Source organism: Amborella trichopoda, chromosome 9, assembly GCF_054954075.1.
Source record: "Amborella trichopoda isolate Santa Cruz 75 chromosome 9, AtrichopodaSantaCruz75HAP2 v2.0, whole genome shotgun sequence".
Lineage (NCBI taxonomy): Eukaryota > Viridiplantae > Streptophyta > Magnoliopsida > Amborellales > Amborellaceae > Amborella > Amborella trichopoda.
Genome location: NC_142344.1, coordinates 55,814,536 through 55,839,039, shown reverse-complemented (window position 1 = coordinate 55,839,039; position 24,504 = coordinate 55,814,536). Strand labels below are relative to the sequence as shown.

General features: G+C 34.3%; 2 protein-coding genes across 13 annotated transcripts in view; both read right to left on the bottom strand.

Annotated features, from left to right (window-relative positions):
- Positions 1–3,944: 3,944 nt before the first annotated feature.
- PFC1 (Ribosomal RNA adenine dimethylase family protein) overlaps positions 3,945–24,504 on the bottom strand; it is a 35,173-nt gene continuing 14,613 nt past the window's right edge. For 6 of the 12 annotated variants that reach the window (XR_016041581.1, XR_016041580.1, XM_020675754.2 and 3 more), the window contains 2 exons: positions 19,614–19,709; positions 18,726–19,245 (listed from right to left, as the gene is read on the bottom strand). Coding sequence is in view for 10 of the 12 variants with exons in the window: in XM_020675754.2 (XP_020531413.1) it covers positions 18,985–19,245; positions 19,614–19,709 (357 nt within the window). In the remaining 2 variants the exon portion in view is untranslated. Of the gene's footprint in view, positions 4,562–7,339; positions 7,451–8,176; positions 8,261–8,724; positions 8,778–9,413; positions 9,499–11,267; positions 11,364–11,932; positions 12,032–12,912; positions 12,970–13,172; positions 13,323–14,196; positions 14,466–18,725; positions 19,246–19,613; positions 19,710–24,504 lie in introns of those variants that run through there. The other 6 variants (XM_088848282.1, XM_020675753.2, XM_088848280.1 and 3 more) reach the window with 4 other exon arrangements.
- LOC148780672 (uncharacterized) lies at positions 20,625–23,640 on the bottom strand. Its single transcript, XM_088848279.1, has 4 exons — positions 21,936–23,640; positions 21,716–21,843; positions 21,555–21,630; positions 20,625–21,465 (listed from the first exon to the last, which is right to left on the bottom strand). Exons 1-4 carry the CDS (start codon positions 22,822–22,824, stop codon positions 20,936–20,938), a joined length of 1,623 nt encoding a protein of 540 aa, XP_088704405.1. The 5' UTR covers positions 22,825–23,640; the 3' UTR covers positions 20,625–20,935.

Below are 24,504 nucleotides of genomic sequence, written 5' to 3'. Positions count from 1 at the left end.
TTTTTTTTATTATTATTTATTTAGCAATTATAAGGCTTAGGCTTTATGAAAACAAAATAAAGCCCGACCTCAAACACTTTCGACAACGGAAATCTCCATAATGGCTCTAAAATTAATTTCCAACACTGACAACAAATTGTAATTAAAAAAATGGTGTAGATCTTGTGGATCTAGGACCACTTATTTTTAAGACAAAATAGACGGTCTAGATGATTTGTTACAATAGACACTATTTTTAGAGTTTGAGATTTTTTTTTTGAGATTTTTTTTCCCCACAACAATGATCGATATAAAAGTTTCCTAATACTGGAATTGTAATTTTTTGATGTGTTATGATGAGAGACTTTACTTATTTTGATAGGGTTGTTGCCCTATCAAACCATTTTTTAAAAAATATTTATGTTTTATCATACCTAACAAATTTTCCCCCTACTAACACCTTCAACAAACTAAGTCTTAAATTATCGGAATCGTATGCAATGAGACCATTTATCTATTGTACAAGAAGGTCACAATTGCTTATTACCATTCCATGTGAAATCTGATAGCTTGTGTGTTACAAAGTTCGAGAAAATATCTTTTGAACTTTGTCGTTTGGTCAATGAAATAAGAGTAATGATTCTATAGGACCCTCCTCCATCTATGTGTGTAGAACCCTAAGGGATCGCTTTTAAATTTGACACGGATCTCTAAAAAAATTATCACTTGGGTATGAGACTTGACTTTTCTATAGATCTGTGCCAAATTTAAAAGTGATCATTTGGAGTCCTACATACATAGGTGGGGGAGAGTCCTATAGGATCATTTCTCATAGAATAAATGCAACCACCCAATTTTATATCCAAAGGTTAAGACTAATTGTGACGACCTTTTTCAAAATATAAATTGTCTCATTGTATACTCTTCCTAAACTATTTTACGACATGGGAAGAGGCATGTCTTCCCCACTAGATTACCCAAAAACAGTTATACCCGACAAATTATCTGATGCATTCATAGATACTACAGTAAATAAAAAATGGTTTAGCAATTTCCATATTTATTCAAGAATTTTACCTAAATTCATTCCATAGAAAACATTTTTTATATTTGTTAATATTGATTGTATGTATAAAACCATTTCCTTTTAATTTACTTATAATACATGGATTATAATACATGGATGTCACAATCAAACCTACCTATCAAATGTGAATTTCAATAACCTGGGTTATGCGATGAATATTGAAATTTTCTTTTTGGACTTTAAAACAAGACGATGCATACTCAGAACCACACGGTTTGAGATCCAACGGTTGATAGTGACTATGACCTATGTGCATCAAAAATAAAAGGTCGTATCGTGTACTTTCTTTTTAATAACATAATCAAGTGAAATCCTCTAATATGTGTCATTAATAAACTCGAATTTTACATATGGTTTGTTTAAATAGTTAAAGAGTTCTAATAATGACGTTATCGTAAAGGTATATTGTAAGTATATTGTATGCATGGGCTTTAAAAAATTTGCAACACAAGTTTCTCTTAAGATTATGAAATAGAAACCTCACAACCAAAACTCAATTTTAAAACTACAAGGAAAAAAAATAGCCGCGACTTATCAATGCTCTAAAACATAAATAAATGAGACGCTTTCTATGTAAAGTTACAATTCTTCACGTAGAAAATATGAAGTAAATAATAAGTTTTCTATGAAAATATGAAATTAATAACATATAAATAATCACTTTTAGTATTTTGATATCCATAAATTTGAGAGTCCTAAAAAATCTCTTAGTTTGATTTTTATCCGGGAGCATATTGTGATTTTTTTTTTTTTTTGGCAATAAATTAGTTCATGATTTATTATTATTATATAATATATATAATATACAATATGTAATAATATTTATTTCATACTATATTATATGATAATATATTATATAACATGGTTCAATGAAATTATATATTACATAATTTCTGTAATGTAATATATATATATATATATATATATATATATATATATATATACACACACACATACAATTTGTAATAGTCTTTTATTTTATACTATATTATACAACAATATATTATATAAAATGGTTCAATAGAATTTTTTATTATATATTACATAATTTTTTAATATGTTATATAATATAATAATTTGTTCTTTTAAAAAAAAATTAATTTATTTGATTGTTCATTATTTTAGATTTTTTTTTAAAAAAATTTATTTTATTATATTATATAATATATTATAAAGGAGAATGATTTCATGCAACGGTGATATAATAGTATAATACAACTATCTTCAAAAACCATATTAGAGACATTTGTTTGGCGCAAATTTTTAAATGTACACTCTTTTCATTCTAAAGAACAATCCCAAAAAAGAAAATTTTGAAAAAACACCCGATAAAATGTTTTTCTAGCCCAATTAATATAAGCCATCCATTTTAGTGAGATGGTTAGATAAAAGCTTCAAATGGATTTGTTATTATCAAAATTTTTATATGGCCTTATCATCATTAGATTAACAATGCTAAAAAAGAAAAAAAATGATTTTGAATATCTCAAGGCCTAGATCTTGAAATTCACCAAATAGACGATCAAAATTCTTAGTTGGAAGGTACTAATTTTGCCAAAAACATGGTTTTCTAGAAGAGCTGAAGTTGCATTATACTACTATACTACCATTGTATGAAATCATTCCCCTAATATAGGATTATATTATAATATAAATATACTATAATATATATGATGCAATATAATATATGAACAATACAAAATATATAAGGTCTTCACATGGGCTTCACGAGGGCCTATTAATCCTTTTGATTTAATCTAATATATTTTAATGTAATATATGTTAGAAAATTGCTTACCACCAAAATTTTGGAGTTTTCGGCGGTAGAGGTGGCGTCTCCATGGACACTAAGGTAGACCTTGGGTGTGTATTATGTATGCATTTAGTCCCTCACATTATATATTTATAAAACAAATGTTTTATAAATACACACAAGAAAGTAAATATTTATGTAAGATCATATACACAATATGTAGTAATGGGAACACAAATTTACTCATATCATGAGTAACAAACAAACAGCTGAACCTCATCAGAGCTACAAAGAGATATGTCTATGGTCCGACAAATATAAACTGTGAGCTTGTTACCTCAAATAGGAGTTTTTTTTCTCACAATATCTTAAATTTTACAATGAATTATATAACCTATTTTATTAAAGTAGGTAAATCTTACTCTTTAGGAAGAATTTAAATATAATAGATCATATACACAATGTGTGCCAACGGGAACACATTAGGAATGGAGCGACACCAGCCTTAGAACGACCAATGCCCCAACCATCTACCGGGTTCACATGCAAGTGAGGCCCCGAGCACCTACCGGGTTCACATGCAAGTGAGGCCCCAAAATTCACATGAAAATCTGTTTTTTTGTGGGTGTGAAGTTGATCGCTAGATTCGAGAGGTGACATTCCCAAAATTCACATGAAAAATTGTTTTTCTGAGGTCGGGCCCTAGGCTGACCGGATCGGGTCTACCTGTGTCGGGTCTAGGTCCATTGCGACCCCTAAGTAAAGTAGGGGGTGAAAATCATGGACCACCCCTTCCTCATGTAAAAGATTAGCAAAACGCATTGTAAGATCCCCTAGGACAGACAGACTAAATCCAATTATCCCTACAAAACAAGAAAAAAAACAGAGAACCAAACCTTCGTACCACAGGACTCCCTCTCCCATTAGTCACAAAAGCAGCAGGATGAGAGGTCCAAAATAAACCACATCATGTAGCTTGGCTTGGGCACGGCCTAAATTGAGGGACCAAAAACTGGATTAGGTCGGGCTGGGGCGGGGCCAGGCCAGCCCCCTGTTTGTTTAAATGTAAATTGACGTCAGTGTACAAAACCCCGGATAAAATAAGGCAATAAAAAAAAGACAGTATTTGAACCGTAGATGCGAGGCATACATAATAGCCAATAAGTCAATTAGACAATGTTTGAATAAAAAAACTCACTCGGCCTTTGCCCACAAGCCGAGGGAGGCTAAGCAACTCCACCGAGTCCGAGTCTCATCCCGAAACAGCAATTCATATAATGTAAGCTGTATAAATGTTTAGGCCGGCTCGCATGCTTTGCTTAGCCTGAGCCCCGCCGGTAATCCTCAACATGTAGCCCGAACCTGTCCTGCCTCAAAAGCTTGCCGGCCAGCACAGCCCTAATCTAATCATGAGTCCCTCTCTCTCTCTCTCTCTCTCTAACTTCATAAGGAAGATCTAACCAAACTCTATCTCTAAATTCATGAGGAATATCTAACAAAACTCTCTCTCTAAATTCATGAAGAACATCTAACAAAACTCGCTCTCTCTCTCTAAATTCATAAGGAACATCTAACACGACTCTCTCTCTCGGTCAAGATAGGTGAGTAACATAAAATGAATTCTATGGTACAAAAAGAGACAAGGCAAAAAAATAAAAAAATAAAAATGTAAGTGTTCAATGTTTTACAAGTAAATTATGAAGTCTGACAAAGTTCTCTAATGTAAGCTCCCCCGGTCGTGACTGCATCAAACGTCATAAAACATACATCGTCAAATATCCAGAATTAACAAGCAAACAAATGGGTAGTAATTTACAAAAGGGAAAGTATAGAACGAGATCATTTACCTTTACTACAAGGTCCGTTAGATGTTATTTATGGGAATGTATATGGTAAAACTAATAACTAATTATTTTCAATAAAGAAGAAGAAGAAAATATTACAATTATCTGTAGCCATCATCTACCGAGCCTTATCCTAACAATTTAGGTTCGGCTGCATGACTCTTGTCGTGCCTGCCATTACACTCTACCGAGGGCCATACCTTCAATCCAATGATTAACATAACCTTTTTTGGTTTTTGTTCGCTCTTATTTCATCTCGCTAACATATGACTTTTCATAAATCGAGATTGGGATATAATATAAAAAATATTTTTAATGAGAGATGGACATGATCTTTTTTTTTACTTTTTACAACATCATTATTTTTAGGGTGTGGTTTGTATAGAGCTGAGGCTCTAAATAATTAAAGTAAAACACACCTTCAAATAGTATCAAGAAATGTGGTTTCAATATTGAAAATCTTTGTGATAGCCTTAAAATATATTTTCATCTTTAATTATAAAATCTATAGCTTCAAAAATAGTTTAGATCGAGCAGATCTGTGAAAACTTGAAAATTGACGGTCCAAAAATGCGTTACAAGATGCATTATTTCCAAAACTTGAAATCCATTGTTTACTCATGTCCATGCATCTTGATGTCGAGATGATCAATTTGAGGATACTTGGGCATCAAAACAACATCTTCTAGTGAAAATTTTGAGGTAGGCTTTAATTTGATTATTTAGAGCCTCAGTTCTATATAAACTTTTTCCTTATTTTTATATATGACAAGACAAAGAGACTTTTAAGTGAAGATATTTCTGGGATGAGAATCTAGAGAGATAGAAAGGGAGAGAGACAATGAAATTTCGAGGTAAAAATAGAGTGTTGAGAAAAATTAAGTCATACTCCAATTAATTCTCATATGTTTTGCTCGATTATCTGGCCGAGAAAATATATACACAAATTAATTCCTTTTAATTAAATGAATAAATAATATATTATTTTTACTGTGTTATTTAAGCTAAGATTACATTACTTATATTCTGAATATTTTCATATTTTTCGATATTATTTACCCATTTTATGGAGATAGTTATCTAGCCTTTTTTTTTGGAATTTTTGTTCTAATAGTGATTCATATTTTTACTTAAATTAGAGCTCATACAATTCTTATTTTATAGGGGATTCCTATTAAGGAGAGTGATTTCGATCGTTTCCATTGTAACTTAAATGAAGCTATGAAGTTCCACTTTGATAAATATTTTTTATTTATTTCAGTGAGGAGAGGTATTTTAGGAAATTTTGACGGAAAAAGAATAATAAAAAGAGGTCAAAAGTTCCCACCCCTAACTTTTCTCCCTTATAAATACAGATATAGGAGCATGGATTTTGAATTCATCTCTAAATTCCTTTTTGGATTTCCTAGATTATATGTAAACTTCATTATCAATCCTTTTTTTTTTTTTTTGACAAAAACTTCATTATCAATCCTTATCTCTGAGCATTTGCAATAAATCTAGATCTGTCTTTAACTCTAGTTAATTCCTAAATTTACTCTCTCAAAAGTGCAGGCAAATTAGAATTTTCATCTCACATATTTACCAAAATGTCAAGTCTTTAAGTGTAATTTACCAATAATTATATTAAAACAAATAATAATCGTAAATCAAAACATCAAAACATTTTGTTACAAAAATTGTACTAAATAGAAATCTCTTTAAGACAAGAAAAATGTAATTACTTTATCATAGCATAAATTCATTAAAATAAAATGAAAAATCTACAAACTGAAATTTAAAATAAGGAATTTTTTCCCCAAAAATTTGAAATCTCTTATTTATATGTAAAACAAAAATTTCACATTGAAAAATGCTCCTAAGTAGGTCTTCTACCTGAGAGAATAAATGTACAAGTGTGTGTGCGTGCGTGATTTCCTGCAACAATTGTATAGTAACATAATGAAACAATCTTCAAAAACATGTTATGGCCATTTTGTTGACCCCAATTTTAAAATATATATCCATTTTATTCTAATGAAGAATCAAAAAGGAAAAATTTAAAAACACAACCTAGAAAGCGTTGTTTCAGCCCAATTAATATAAGTTCTCCATTATAGTGAGGTGCTTAAATCTAGGCTTTAGAAGGACCTATGTCCTTTCTAATTTTTTTAGATAGCTCTCTTGTCATTAGATTAACAATGTTAAAAAAAAAAAATTAATTTCTAATTCATAAGGCCTAAATCTTGAAGTTCATCAAATAGATGGTCTAGAACTATTGTTGGAGGGGACTCCTTTGAATCATATTTAGGTACAAATTGATTTTTTTTTTTTTTTTGAGATTTATTATTAGGATGAATAGAGTATATATGCCAAATTTGAAGTCATACAAATGCCACAAACATGGTTATCTAAGAGTGTGGTTTCATTATACTACAATGACACGCTGACATGAAATTATTCCCCATGTATTACAAGTCTTAAAAAAGCTATAGGGCAAAATCGAATAGTGTTTTGCCCCGGTTTGCGGTTTTCCATGTTTTTGCGTGAAAAATCGACCGCACCGGTACTGTAGTAGCCATGGCATGTCCACGCTGTCCGAAAAAATTGAACAGCACAGAGTCTATGGATAAAAATACTGTTCATTTTCGCCCATAAACGTTGTGTAGTGGCATTATAGGAGCGTAGTTCACTTACAGTGGTGGGGAGACCCATGTTACTGAGCGCTTCTTCGATGGCATCAGATGCATAAAAGTGTTGAAGAGACCTTCGAAGCATTTTACGTTTCCCATTAAAGGCAGAATTCACCTGGATTAGCCAACCAGAAAAAACTTCAACAGCTTAAGTAATACAAGGTTTTCAATGGCAAAGACAGCCCCTCAAACCAGAGTAATTTGCACCAAAACATGGGGTATTTTTGCCCAAATAACTTCATTATAGGAATGAGTTCAAAGGCTAGGTGATGAGGTTGCACCAAAACATGGGGTATTTTTGCCCAAATAACTTCATTATAGGAATGAGTCCAAAGGCTAGGTGGTGAGGTGCCACATGATGTCTGGAGTTCCATTCTTAACATGGATAGGGACCCTTTCCTTGCTGAACTACTAAAAAAAAAAATCATTATACTTTAGGAGTGTACTAATAAGAATTTTGCTTTCTTTTCCACCATTTCTTGAAAATTTTCCTTGATTATGTAAAAGGAGACAAACCTTTTGTTACAACTGACAATTCTGCCCATTCCGAACCCAAAGGTTAAAAGCAACACTAGAATAATTCATGAACTTTCTAACATCATTTAAGCATTAATTGATCTCCTTCAATTTTTTCCTTCTTCTCTTTTTTCTTTTTATACAGTTTTATGGATTTCTTTGGAGCAAATTTAGAAAGAAAACTTTTGAAAGCATGCAAACTAAACTCCATAGGAATTTCTGCAACCTGCTGAGACTCTAGGACATAAATGATACAAAGAAAGTAATGATGTCCAAATCATTTCCAGGGCTTTGGAAAATTAGGGATTGAAGCATAGATAGTAACCATTGAGAAGAAAGTCTTTGGCGAAGAAATTTCGGGGTAATCTGCCGGTTGCTTCAGTTTGAATGAAACCACAGCTCCATCCACCTGCAAGAGAATCGAGGACAATCCCTTTCTTAATTACACAAGGTTAACCACACATTATGGCAAACAACAAATGTAGGAAACAAAAAATTTCAATAGATGCCAAGAACATCAAGAATTTCAAAACAATAAAGAAAAGATAACTTTCTTTTTAAATGAAAATAATTCAGAAATGTTAGTTTCGTTTTAAATAAAAATAATTCAGAAATTTTACTTTCCTTTTCTTTTGTCTCAAGCATGGTAGTAAACAAATAATATACAGTGGAATCTGGTGAGCATATCTCATGCACAGGGGCAAGCAGGAGATTAACCCATCCAAATTTGACTTTGGAGTCCAGATTTAACATCCATTCAAATGTAACTAGATGCTAACTTAATAGGAACATGGTCACTAAGAAGTTTCATACACTGAAGTGGGATAGGCAAATGTCTCATGCACCGGAACATGCACAAGAAGAAATACTTACATTTGGTTGAGGAAAGAAATTTGTCCTTGGCACTTTAAACTTGTATTCTGCATCTACAAGAACAGCCAATACAAATAATCATCAGGAAGACTTCAATACTCATTTGGATGATTGTAATCAACCTTTCAAATCAATATAAATCACACTTTTAATTTAGAAGAAATATAGATAACATTTCGTAGTGGAGGGAGTACATGCCATGACCATCCCTTCATGCACTCTAACGATGCAATCATGAACAACCCGTAACAGCCATTAAATTGCCAATAGTCACAGGGAAGGCTGGAGCTAAACCATATAGCTTCATAACTGGAAAACTTAACTTGTTCAAAAGATAGCAAGTACCAAATTATATGGACAACTGGAAAACTATAGTCCATTGAGACATCACTGCCCACTAAATTAATTGATGGTGATAGAGCACAAGGGACCCATCACTGCGCTCTGTCCTGAGCTACAAGGTCCCAACTGCCATCCATTCCAATGGACTATGAATTTCCATTTTCTATACAGTATATAGCATTCTCTACCCTCCTAAAATGTTCAGATTATATGTTTGTTCAGTAGGACAGGAACAATTTTATTTTTTTTGGTTTTGGGGGGGGGGGTTAAGTTGTAGGAAAGGAATATCAGTTGGTCAATGAACATCAACACATAAAACCCATACTTAAACACTGTAAACTGCATACCTGAGTAAAAGTTCACAAAAATATTGATAGGTCTATATTCAGAAGTTCCTAGAGAAGCATCAACCAAACGCAAAGCTGTTTCATCCTGTAACCATTACACCACTTTAACGTATTAAGTAACATATTTTACAACCTTCTTCTTTCTTTCTTTTTTTGAAAAAGTATACCAGAATCTGATGGATTATGGAAAACAATGGACAGTGATGGAGAGAGATGGGACCCACCATTGAGGCCATCTCTTGTTCTGATGAGTCCCACCATCTAGATTACTACCCACCACTTCATTGAATGGTGATGATGCCAATAGACTATGGTTTTCCAAGATCATTGCAATATAGCATGATTTCTTTCCTTTTAAACAGTTACAATTGACCAGCAGAAACAGATCACCAATGAAAGCACTCCACACAGAAAAGGGGAACAGAATATTAAAGTTACAAAATGACTGATAGTCTTGCATGAACTACAAACTGAAATGATTGTAAAATAGAGTTTTCCATAAAGGTGTAGTATAATACATGTATAGATCACCTAGTCCAAATCAAAACACTAGAAGCTAGGTATGTGGCAATTCCCCAACCAAAATAAGGAAAAAAGAGAAAAAAAAAAAATAGCATCAATTAAATATATATAAGTAGGATCCATACAATATTGTCCATATAGCCATGATAATGAGATGACCGTGAGGTTCTTGCCATCCCATTAATGGGTTGGATAATGCCAGAGGGAGTGGATCCCACCAAAAAATGTATTAATTCATCTGCATATTCCACTGTCCTCAATCAGCACCCCACCAATTTAATTAGACGATGATAATCCACATGGTCATTTTGTTATCATCACTGAATGGTTCGTACTTTAACTTTCCATATAAGAAAGTAAAATTTAACAGAAATGATCAGTTCCAAAACTAAGGATCAGTTAAAATTTAGAGTGCACCACCAATTTAATTAGGCGATGATAATCCACGTGGTCATTTTGTTATCATCACTGAATGGTTCGTACTATATCTTTCCATATAAGAAAGTAAAATTTAACAGAAATGATCCGTTCCAAAACTAAGGATCAGTTAAAATTTAGAGTGCAGATAGCATGCTTCTCCCGGAGCATCACTGTAAACTTACTCCCTCATGCAAAAGAGCTGCTCAGGAGAATTTTTTCTACCTGAAATTTTGGCATACACCTAAGAATCAGTAGATGATCATGTTCAACAAAAAAAAAGAACGTTGCAATCTTAACACTTGGATCTGACCATCCAAAAATGGGTTGGTTTCTATTCAATCTTAAGACATTATTTTCTTCAGGCAGATATAGAGTACTCTTCCTCTTTTTCCTGTTTTTTTTGTTTTTTGGGTGGATGGTCGTTAGGTTTAAGAGGTATTTGGGGGCCTTAAAGAATTCCTAGATTGGGTTTTACCTCAAGGAGAACAGAGGAAATGCTCCTGCGGGACCCTAGAATTTTTTGTCTAAAATTTGTTTTGACAGTTGACACCACGACTATTTACCACACGGACGAAAAAGCCATAGTAAATAACTAAATGTGTACCACCAGCTATTCCTGAAATTCAACATTAAACTAAATCAAAAAAGAGATATCATATACACTAGTCCCTAGAAAATGGTCATAGTTTACACACAAATTTAGTCATTGGTATCATCTAGAGATCATCAGTGTAAGCAGTGTAGGAACAAACAGAAAGGCTGATCAGAAACTGAATGACCACAGAATTTATGTACCTATTTATAAATACCTTATTTTGATAGATATCATTGAACTAACAATTATGGTTCTATAAATGAACCATCACATGAGGATCAGATGTAAAGCAGAGTCTGAAGACCAAGGAATCAAACCTGCACTAGAAGGACAACTTGCGAAAGGATGTCTCCCATGGGAAGAAGTTGCTTCACGACATCAGTTGTTATGTTGAAAGGAATATTAGCGACTACCTGGGAGGAGACACGGTTACACTTATTTCAGCCGCAAAATCCCTATCAGAAAAGATTTATAAAAAAATACAGCTATGTGCGTATAAGAATTTCTTCTTTCTTTTCTTGTTTGTCATCATAAACATGTATCAACCTACATAATCCAAACCCTAAATATAAACAATATTAGTAGCAACATCTTGTTTCTAACCAAATCCAATATATTGAGATGTAACAATAGGCATTAAAGCATCTACAATGGAAAATAGAATGCACTTTTAAATTCAATATTCATGTGAGAAGGCAAGAAAATCTTGGATCAATGTAGAAGCATGAATGCAAGAAAATCTTCGATCAATGTAGAAGAATGAAATGTATAAGCAAGAAATGGACAAAATATTTCCTAGCGAAACTAGTTGACATAGGATGAATGGAGCAAGTATAGTTATATTTACGCAAAAAAAATGGATGGATGATGCATAAACAATCTATGCTTTGTGCAACGACAATCAGTAAGAAGTAGATTGTCGAATGCAGAACATGTTTATTCAACTAAATTGATGGAGAGAATAATGTAACAAAGATCCCACTTTTGTAGAGTTTGGGCGATTTCCAGTGGATCCATCACATCCCAATAAAGAGCTTAAATGAAGACGTATGTGACAGCGGGTGAAATCCTCTTGCAGAACCTACACAAAAGCAATAATATCATGCTAAGCAACGACACAGGTGAAACATCCAATCCACTTTTTAATCAACATATTTTAACCAATAACTCCCAGAATGTAATAGGATATTACTAAATCCAGTTTCATCCAATCAACTTTTAAATCAACATATCTTAACCAATAACCCCCAGCATGTATTATGGTATTACTAAATCCAGTTTCTATCTACAAGCGCATAATTAAGTTCAATTTTTTCTTTTTTTATTGGATGATGGTCTCATGAAAATAAACCATTTTGCACTCCAAGCTTGTAAAAAGAAATAAAAATCATGACGTCCTTGGAAACTCTAGCTTGAAAGAGACATTTAAGTTCAAGGTAAGGGCATCTATCAAGATAATTTTGCAATTAAAATATTGAAAGAACTGATTTAGAATATAAAGCAAAATAATGCTTGTTTATCAAGAGACTTCTTTTGAGGTAGCACACATATATGGATACATACATAAAAAGGTGTACAAATATACCATGGTTATAAGGCAGAACATCCTTAATTATATGATAGCATGTGGTGACTCTTCTTGTCTTATGTTGTAGACCAAGAATGATTATATCTCCCCTTAATCCATGTGGCAAAAACAAGGCCCTTGATTTTTTACAAGGTCAATGCATTAAAAGTTGGCATACACTCTAACAATTATATCCTTCAGCTCCACGATATGGAGAGTTCACAGAACAAACAAAACATTTTTTGAGATGCAAAAATAAGTACATTTGCATGGTTCCAATATGCAAGCCAATTTTGACAAACAGAACTCTACAACATAATTGAGAAACCACCTAAGCATAAAAACAACTCATCATCAAGAAAGAGACAGGAGATGGAGTATAAACTATAAAGTACCTTGACTTTACCTGTGTCTCCAAATCGATCACCAATATGCATAGCCATATGTGGATCCTGTATGCAATACATAAATGTTAATAGAATCATACAAGTTTTACCGTTGAAAAGCTCAAGTAAAGGCCTCAAATACTAGAAACCAAAATAACTTTCTTATTTTGTACAGCTCTAATACAAGTAATATATTCTTATTTTTTAGTCTTCCTAATGGATAGAAATCTCTATCAATTCATGAGGAACATATACGGGAAAAAACAAACCTTCTCAATTGCAACAACCATGGCACCTGAATTTACCAAAGCATTCGTTAGTGATCCTGTACCAGGCCCAATCTCCAATACTACATCCCCCTCCTTAACTTCAGCTGCTTTTACAAGTTGCTCATTTATGGAATGATTCAACATGTAATGCTGCGATGACCCAAAAGTGCTTTCAAAATTTTATAGGGAAAAAACATAAAACCCATCCAACTACTGAATGCATTAAGTGAAACTAAATATTTCCATGATTTCAATTAGTGCAACATTTGCAGCACGAGATGCTTCCAAGTAATTAAACCTTGAACAGCAACATGGAAAGAAAAGAAAAGAAAGGGCATAAGCAATCAAAAAATGAAACAAAAAGGCAATTATTTTCCTACCCAAACTGTACTATGCAAAATATATTTCTTAAACCCACTAATAAGCAAATTAGATGCTTATGTGCCACCTTATCACCAGAGGGAGCATTTATTTTCAGGATTATTTTTTATTATTAAGCGATCCAGTAAATTCAAAAGAATTAAAATAAGAAAACCCAAAAAGAAAAAAAAATGTCCAGGGAAAAATCACAGAAAATAAAGATGGCCCCAAATTTAGAGAAAACTGAATTGAAATACACAGGAATACCCAATATACATCATTACCAAGGATCCCAAATGTGGGTTTTAATCTACACAACGAACAAAAAATTAATCAATGAGAAATATTTAAGATAGCATAAAACATAAGCTGAACTCCACAAAAAATACCCAATAGACACATCATCACAAAGGAACCAAGATGTGGGTTTTAATCTACATAATTAAAACCAATTATCAATGAAAAATATTAAAAAAAAAAAAAAAAACACACACACACACACACACACAAAAATTTAACTTGAATTCCACAAGAATACCCAAACCCAATAGACATATCATCCAAATGAACCAAAATGTCAGTTCTAATCTACATAACTAATTCAGAGTAAACCAATGAAAGATATTTTAAAAAAGACAAATTATAAGTTGAATTTCCAATTTACCTGCCCTAGAGATTTTCTCGGGGTGCGTCCCCTCGACTGAAGAGCTTTGAGAGTGGCATGGTAGTCATCTTCCCTCCTTGCATTCACTGTGCAGAGCTTCTCGCACCTCCTCACTCTGCAAGGAGAAAAAATAGCCGTCCATCTAGATGAAACTGACGGTGGAGATTGCAGAAGGGCCGCCATTGTTGTTGCCCATCCAAAGTTGCAGAACAGAGAAGAATGGCGACTAAGTTCAGTGGCTTTGTTGGGATAAGCGGAGGGATCACTTCCTATAATAATAATAATAAAACAAAATAAAAATAGTGACCAAATTTAACCAAACATTTTCTAAAATGTCTCACGGATCTAACCCCTAAATATGTTAAATAGAATGTCATTTACTTAGAGACACGGGTAATTCCATGCAACAAAAAGTGGAGAAGAGAACTGTGCTGGGAGATCTCTCGAGGCTAAATTGTACAAATGGGCTAGCAATCTTGGGAACCAATAGATTGAAATCATGGAAGATTTCTCATCGTGGAATGGTCCTTCAAATGCAAAATTCACATTCAATTTTGAGGGTAATTGATTTGGAGCCTTTTTCCTTTTAGCTGCAAGATAACTCTTTGAAATGGATCATAGGGGTGAGTGAACTAGTTCCTGAATATTTATAAACAAATTTATCAAACTTTCTGAATTTTTACAAACAAATTTATCAAACTTCCTACTAGAGATACACCATTTAACGTTTTACGCATTTGTAAATATTCCAACAGATAGTCATGTATGTTTGGTATTTTGAAATCAAATCAAACTATATGCGTATAATGTTAAATAGTTCATGCCATATATATTTTGATAAATTTACCTTGTGCAAAAAAAATTTATTGCTTTGTGTTAAGGTGTCAAACCATGTTGGCAACAACTAGGGGAAATATCTTCGTACTCTCTATTTTTTGTTTTCATATCTCAATTGATCAAAATATATCTCCTAATCCCCGGACTAACTTTACCCAATTTTAATTATTTTTTTAGCCCCAATAAATATAAAAGAGACATGCTCGTTCTAAACCCTTCATTTCTTTATGTGATATATTCCTCCCAAATTTCTCTCTCTAACAGGGAAAGAGAGTGAGAGACACAGGAGGAGAGAGTGGAAAAATAGGTATAAAGAGATTTAAGGGAAAATTACATGAAGAGAGAGAAAGGATGGTGTAGAGAAAGAATATGTCTTTCTTATATTTATTTGGGGCAAAAAAATAGATTTAAAGGGGATAAAGTTAGCTTAGAGTTAAAAGATATAAAACTTAAAATTTTTTTGAACCAAGATATATTTTGAAACATTGGATCTATTGAGATATAAAATTTAAAATAGGGGATATGAAAATATTTTCCCTAGATTAAATCCCCTTCCTTAACTTTAAAGAATATCTAGTGAAAAAATGTATATAATAGGAAATAGTTCATTTCTCATAGGCATTTTGATAAGTTTTTTTTTTTTGCGATAATCCCCTAGTGTATAATATAACTTAATCTGTCAAATTTCACATTTGACAACTATATATGCATTTGACCTCGTAGCAAAGCTTATTATATAGCATACAATCCCTTTTAATAGACTTTCAAAATTTTATTTAGCTTGGGCGTTATCTCTCGATATCTCATTGGTGCATACTCGTGAGAAAAGCTAACTCAAAGATTGGCCAAAACCATTATGAGGCAGTATTTTTTAAAAAAAGGTACACAATAAGGCTATGTACTACAAGGTGGTCACAATTAATTTTAACTATTGGATGCAAAATCAGGTGGTTGCGTTTATTCTAGGGAAAATTACAAAATACAACTTAAAATGAACTATCTATACAACTTACCCCACCCCAATTTTTCTCACACGTTTTCCCCCAAACAACTCTTCCTCGCAAAAACCCCCCCAAGGTAAAAAGTTCTTAATTTTTGGATGGAAATGCCCTTCTCATACAAACCAAATCAATTCGCGATCCCAAATATAGTGTCGGAGCACAGTATACTACTGCCAGAGTGGAATGTTAAGAAGCACTGTCGGAGCGCGGTGCTACATTACCAGAGCGCAGTATACTACTGCCGGTGTGGAATGTCAAGAAGCACTGCCGGAGCGCGGGGCTACATTGCCGGAGCGCAGTATACTTTTGCCGGAGTAGAATGTCAAAAAGCACTGCCGCAGCGCGGTGCTACATTGCCGGAGTGTGTATTTTCAGTGCCGGAGCGCATTTTCATATTGCCGGAGGGTGCAGTATCAATGTCGGAGCATAGTTCTCAGTATGCCGGAGCAATGCGGGTTAGACAAAGCACTACCAGAGCGCACATTGTGACTGCTAGAGCGCAGTCCTCCATTGCCAGAGCCGAAGGCCGTGTGAAAAGAAACAGGAGAGAGAAGGCCGTGTGAAAAGAAACGAGGGTATTTTAATCTTACTTTATGTTACTTTTGGGTTGGGGGGGTTTTGCGAGGAAATGTTCTTTAGGGGACAAAGTATGAAAAAAAATTGGAGTGAGGGTAAGTTGCGTAGAAAGTCCATTTTAGAGTATATTTTATAATTTTCCCTTTATTTTATTAACCAAGCTAAAAAAGGTCTCATTGTTGCAAAGGTCACAAACACCATATGTTGTCCGATGTGTATTAGGATTATGAGATGAATCAGTTTTTTGCGGGTGTGGTTAGCATAAGGTTGAGGCCCTAAACAATTAAAGGTCCCAAACACCATATGTTGTCCATATATCTTGAGGTCAAGATGATCGATTTATCTTGAGGTGTGGCTTAGTTGGATCGTTTGGGCCTCAACCTTATATAAACTTTTTCCTTATCCTACCTAAAGTTTGCACCAAACTTCAAACTCAGTCAACATGACATTCCTAATCAGGGGTGGCAACTGGTCAACTTGAGTTCGGGTCCAACCAAACGCAAACCTGAACCCAGAAATACATCATGGGACCTGGACCGAAACCTAGATCCAACCAAATCCAGAGTTTCTAGACCCAACTTGTTTATAAGGGACCCGGATCATATGAGACTAGAATCCTTGGACCCAACCCTATATATTTAAATATTTTCATAAATATGTTAAATAAATAGAGGAAAAAAATTCTATAGAGCCGAGGCTCAATCAAATTAAAGCCCACCTCAAAAATTTCATTAGAAGATGTTGTTTTGATGTCCAAACATCTTCAAATTGATCTTCTTGACATCAAGATGCATGGACATGAGAAAAAAATGGATCTCAAGTTTTGAAAATAGTGCATCTTGTAACGCATTTTTGAACCATCAATTTTCAAGAATTTCAAGTTTTCATAAATCTGCTCGATCTAAACTATTTTTGAAGTTTTAAATTTTATAATTAAAGATGAAAATATATTCTAAGGCTATCACAAAGATTTCAAGTATTGAAACCACATTCGTCGATACTATTTGAAGGTGTGTTTTACTTTTATCGTTTAGAGCAACCGCACCCTTATTTAAATACTTTAATTATAGATGTATGTTTAAAATAAATTGACAGGTGTCCCCATGTATATCAAGAGTATCAAAGTGTAAAAAAAAGTTGAGTACATTAAATATATACTCTTACACTTGTAGGAGTAGCCTAACATAACCATGACTAAAGTTTACTCACAAAACACAATATTTTCTTTGCGTTCTTTTAGGGGTGTAGCTTGCATAAGGTTGCAACCTTATACAATCCATTTAAAGGGCACCTCTAAATTTTATCATAAATATAATTTCGACATTAAAAAATTTTAGAATAGCTTGAGAATCTATTTTTATCTCCAATATAAAATTTTAAACTCTAAAGATGATTCTAATCAAGTAGATCTATAAACACATGAAAAACTTGAAAATGGACGGCTTAAATAATGTGTTGCAAGATATTATTTGGCGGACTCAAAATATCCTTTTCTTTTTATATTCATACATCTCAATGTAAAGATAATCAATTCGAGGGTTTTCCAACATCTAAACAACTTTTTATGATGGATTTTTCAGGTGCACCTTTAACTCTACATTTAAAGGTTGCAACCTTACATAAACTCTCCTTTCAATATATGAGTTAGGATTCAGATATATGTGACACAAATAGACCGTGGGTATGGTAAATTATGCCTCTGTGGTCCACTACCGAGCATCCACCATCCATTCTCAATGACGGCAGTTAAAAATTAACCAGATCTAGGTAAATAGATTTCATTAGAAATATCGTTAATCTCCACCATTCATTGTCAAGAGTGGACTGCAGCTCTGTTCTAAATACCAGACTTACTTAAGGGAAGCTCCGAATGAACCTTATTCAGCAGTTGATAAAACCATTCATTCCAAGGCAAACCCCTATACCATATACAGGCTATATTTCCCATTACGCTTTAGGGTGTTGTAAAAAACTCTAGGCGCTCAAATTATATGCAGGTTCTCAAATCTATTTTTGAGACTTCCAGCATAGAACAGAGATAGCTAGTTTCATTGCTGTTCATTCCTCCAAAAGAAATAAAAAGATCAAAAAAAGGAAAAAGTAATTTTATGGTCATTTGTTGATGAAAATCCATGATTAAGAATGACATATTGAATTCATTTCTTATCAACAAATGAATGTAGAGAAAGTGTACTAAAATCCAATGGACTATAGAAATAAGCAAGAATCGAGAATCACAAAGAGTAGGAACTACTCTGAGACAAGACTAAGAACTACCCTGGTGTTCATGCATCAGACTGGCTGGTCCCAATATTTTGGACTTGAACATACCGTAGTCCATTGGATTATAACATATTTCCCATGAAGGAATAATTTACAGTCCACTTTTCAATCGTTCATACAGTGCCCAACCAATGAAGCCCAGGACTGTATCTCTAGCCAAGCTCTTCAAAAGGGAATTAACCCAACCATTTGGATTGGATGGCCGCTTCCCCACGAGATCTCGAAACCGAAGGCTCCCCTGATCACTCACTAAAGCATAAATCACACCCTTCATGTGGCTCTTCCCTATAACCCCAACCACACTCTTAGTGTTCTTCACTGCTTTGCTCCTCTTCAATGACCATGCAAGATACTGAAAGCAATGAACCAAAGTGAATTGCGCAATTGAAATAACAAAAGTGATAAGTATTCTACATTTTTCTGATGGTAAAATAGCTACTATGAGGTAAATTAACAAATAAGCCTTAGCCCTTTGCAAAAGGAATTGGTCCATTCTCAACAGTGAAGGGTGGAGATGAACACGACTTCCAACAAGGCCTTCATCCAGCATTATGGTTCATCTCCACCATCTATTTTGAGACAGGTGGTGGATGCCTCTCCAGTGAATGGCATTGCCACATACAGGATGCGTATGGTATTATTTCCCGTTATGAAAAACTTGAGGCAATTAATTCATTGTAGAAATTTTGCGGAAACTCCAGAAAGTGCAGAACTACCAACCACATCTCGCTCATGGATAAGAGGTTGGAGAAGGGAAGGATATAAAACACTGAGGTCCTTGTAAATTTGAGATATATTACCATCTGAATCTGAAGCCTGCAGCAGAATTGGATAATGAACCAATGTGGAACTCAGAAAACAACCAATGAATAAAAAAAGAGAGCCATTTCACTGATTTCCTGATATTTATTGCTTTCATTGAACACCCCATGCCATTAAGCAGGGCAAATGATCTGTCTGCGGATCTCTGCTCTATACATAGGCAAGTTTATGGGATGAAGACAAGGGCTATATAAGGGAATATTATGCAGCAATCTTATGGAGTTCTAATTTCATACCCTCTTCCAACAAGTTGAAGATTAGCTTCAGAAAACTATAGGCTAGTTAAGGTTAATCATTGAAATACCATGCAATTATGGTTTGGGGTTCTTTGTGAAAAAAATTGAACCATTATTTCACTTACACTAAACATTGACCCTCCCACCTCCCTCCCACACTCTCTCAACAGGCACGTCTCAAAAATTATAAAATAGGTTCAAGCAGGGTTTGAAAACTCTACGAGTCGAACAGAACTCGCCCGGTTCGACTCAAAAACCGGCACACCAGTGTCGGTTCCACTGCTATACCGGGAATCGCCCGTGTCTAGAGAGAACCGGGCGATTCCCAACAGTGAATCGACGTGTCGGGCTGGTTCTCAACAGTGACTCGCCCAAGAACACGGGCTGCACCAGTGGTTTAAAACGCGGATCGGTGACCCGGATCGGGCATCTCAAAAATCCATCCGGATCGGTGATCCGGATCGAGAATCAACTGAATCAGTAGGATTAAACCTTAAAAAAAATCAGAAAAATTTATTAAAATTCATTATAAATATTGTTTTTTAGTAATTCAATAAGAAATGAGGGTACTCCATTAAGAATTTTCATTTCTTTGCATGAATATGCGAATATTGATATGTTCTTTCCCTGCATTAACTACTATTTACCATTTAATTTACATCACACAAAAGGATAAACATAGAATTATCATGGATTAAGTATATCGTCATTTATGGACTACAATAAAGCATAAAATTCGTAACATACAATCTAAAAATAAAATGACAGACGACGTCGTTCTTCATCTTGGTCACAGTGCCATGGATTGAATTCGCGTGACAATTCATTGACTTGTTCTAAAAACGAATCATCCAAATTAGTGGGTACCTGACTATACCCAAATCTCTGAGTGTTAGAGTTTTGTTGTGGTCCTAATCCAAAATCCCCGAAGTTTGTCCATCCTTCATGCTCACCTACACTATCGTGTTCATCCCTATCCTCATGTTATTGGGACTCGATATGTGAATAATTTGGCTGGGATTGGGTGGCCACAGAATCATCATCTCTCTCATTTTCCCTTAGACCCCCTTCCCACTCTCCCTCATTAGGTGTAATATCACCGACATCTCCGACGAATTGTGGATATGTTGGCGGGCTGCTTCCTCTTTTATGCTGTTCATCACCTTCTTCAAGATCTTCCTCACCAAGGAACGCTCTCTTGTGCAACACTGGCTCCTCTTCTTCTACTACCCATTGTTTTGTTGTGCCTGTGACAAATATTGTGTCCAAATCTATCAGCCCATAGTCTTCAAGCTTCCTTCTTATTAGTTGCTCTCGAAGGTTTAAGTTGTAATGAAAATAGACTAGTTTATGCAGCTTCTCCAAAGCGAGTCGATTCCTCTTAGTAGTGTGCAACCACTGGAACGTACTCCAATTTCGCTCACAGCAAGTAGCAGAATATGTTTGGAGGACCACCTTAATTGCTATCCTCTTTAAGTGAGGTGCATCACTACCATATATCTCCCACCATTCAGCTGAATTAAAATGCAAAAAGCATTGTAAGTGCAAGAACGATTCATAAGATTAAATATATGAATGAACAAAATATTAGTTAAGGGATAACCTGGATCCATCTTAGTTCGAAAATTCCTGGCAAGTCTAGTTCCGAAGGATCCTATAGCATCTCTATACATAGCAAGCTAAAACAAATTATTGTGTTTTAGTACATTATTCCTCACAAATATAACAACTCAATCAAGTTCTTACCCTAATATTAAATAATACCTCTTGTATTGCTGCTACCTGGTTTCGATGGCTTCTCTCCAATCTAGCAATAATGTATCTGACCCCTTCCATAATCTTGTGGGGATGTTCAAGTTTCAAATAGAAAAATTTTGGGTTGAAGTAGTAACCTATAAAATATATAGATAGAGAAATGTCATTTAAAATTTCATAAAAAAATAATTTAGAATAAAACATTCTAATGATATAAATATATATTTACCTGCATAATGAATTGGACGTCCAAATTTACTGTTCCATCTTCTTTCTATAATCTCGATCACTTTACTAGCAAAACTACACTTCTCCTCAATAACTGATTTGGCCCTCTTGATACCTACATAAAGGATGCCCATGGTAGCTTTCTTGTCAGCATCCACCATCCTTAACACCGTGACCAAAGGGGCAGTGGCCTCTACAATACTGGAACATCGAGACCAGAACCTCCTATTTGAGACTATGCCGTCAACTTTTAGCCCGGTACTGGACTTCGAGAGGCGGTCATTTAACCACTCTTCACTGGTATACAATCTCTTTAATGCACCTTCAGATTCCTGAATGGATTCCACAGCCAAGTAATCTGTCGCAAAGCAGGTTATGGCAAGCCTGATTATCTCTTTTGTCTTAGACGGTTCTCTTTCAGACTGGTTATATATAAATCTTGACACCAACCTCGTTTCCTGTAGAGTCTCCTTGACAATTTTGATCTCATCGATCTCCTCTAACATAAGATCGATGTTGTGTGCAGCACACAGGGTCCATACTAGATGCTTCCTCTTATCCATCAACTTGCTGCCCGCAGAAACACATGCACGCGCAATGTCCGTAATAAACTGGACTACATGCTTATCTCCCACCTCCTCCACTATCTGATCATATAGTCGTACAAAGAAGTTTGCATCCTTCTTCATCCCTGATACGTCTTTGCTAGACAAAAAAGCTGTACTTTTTGGGAAATAGGCCACGAAGTTTAAAAACTCCTTTTTGCTAACTTTATTCAACCAACCATCACTCATGAGAGTAATGTCTGCTCTTGGCCAACTGTTTATATTCTTCAATCCACTTTCTAACCTCCTCCACCTCTTCATCCAATATTGGCCCACTGAGCTCATATGTCGTCGGGGGTTTTACCCCGAGCCCGGCTCTCTGGATTGTGTGGACCATAAGTGGAAAATATGGGCTATTGACTGCATCAAAGGGGATCCCTTAATCGTAGAACCATTTACCAACATATCTGCCTAACTGTTTCTCGTACCTTTCACCATGCCTTTGAAGGTCATCTGCTCTGACTTAAACTTTGAGAGAAATGGGTCTATACGACCATAACCTGCAATACTGGCACTACTAGATAAGCTAGAAACAATTTCTTCAACATCTGATTCTTCTTGATACATATTGCCACCAACCCCTCCATATATATTTGAGTTGAGCCCGCCATACATGCTCGAGCTGGGCCCGCCATGCATGTCTGAGCTAGGCCCACCATGCATGCCCATGTCATAACCACCAGGCATTCTAAACCCGCGTTCTTTCTGGTATGTTTCCTGTAAACTCATTCTTGTGGCCATCTCCAAGTCATTATTATATTGCTCTTCTGGATCATTCCCACTTGATGGCGTATATAAACTAGCTATCTCCTCATCCATCATCTGCTTTGCAATTTTTTTACCTTTGGTAGCTTTGAGAAATGCCGTCATCTGCTTTCTTACATTATTAGGGACATTATTGCACGCAGAAACATCTCCCTTAACCCCTGCCAAGCGTTGCTTGGACCTATGTACCCCACTACTTATCACTCTTTGACAGTAATTACAAATAATTTTGTCTTTTTTGTTGGGATCAAGTCCGACCTCATGTTGCCATGCAGGGTCTTCAGCAGATCTTGTCATGGTTCAACTGTTTTAATATGTAAAAGATTAAAAATTAACCTGACAATTCAACATGAAAATTAATCACCATGTGTAGTGATAATATGTAGGGGTAATTCATGAAGTTATATTTGTTGTTAATGCAAATATTTTAGTTACTACTGGGAAAAATAATATATTTATGCAACATTAGAGATAAAAATAGCCTATATCAGCCACTACATATAGAACAAAAAATTTACATTGATATAGTATCAATAAAAAATATATTTGCAATGGTATCGTAATTCACAATGCCAATACATATGGACTTATCACAAATCTTCATTTCGACAAACATGAATTAGTTTCTACTGAGAAAAAAAAAATATTTATGCAACATTATAGACAAAAAAAAGTCTGTATCAGTCACACTTAGAATCAAGAAAAAAATTACAATAATATACTCATCCATAATGCCACTAGACGTATATTTGACACAAAAGACATTTACAATGATACAGTTATTCACAATGTCACAAATAAAATTTACAATGATATAGTGAGCACAATCCCAACTCAATTGAAATGATCATAAATAGTCGTACATCTTAATTACAAATATGGAAGATAATATAATAAAAAAATACAAGCTCCAAACATGGCTACAACTCAATTATCAAGAACATACATTTTTTGCATTAAAATTTAATAATAAAATTGAAAAATGCAAGATAATATAATTATCATACATGCCACGATATTTTTACAATGATATTCACTTTAATTCCTCATGATAATACAGTTTAACAACATGTACTTTTTGCATTAAAAATTTTAAAAATTAAAAATACATTTTTAATGCAAAACTGCATTAAAAATATAATACAGTTTAACAACATGTATTTGTTAATGTCTTTTTTTGCATTAACAACAAATTAAAAA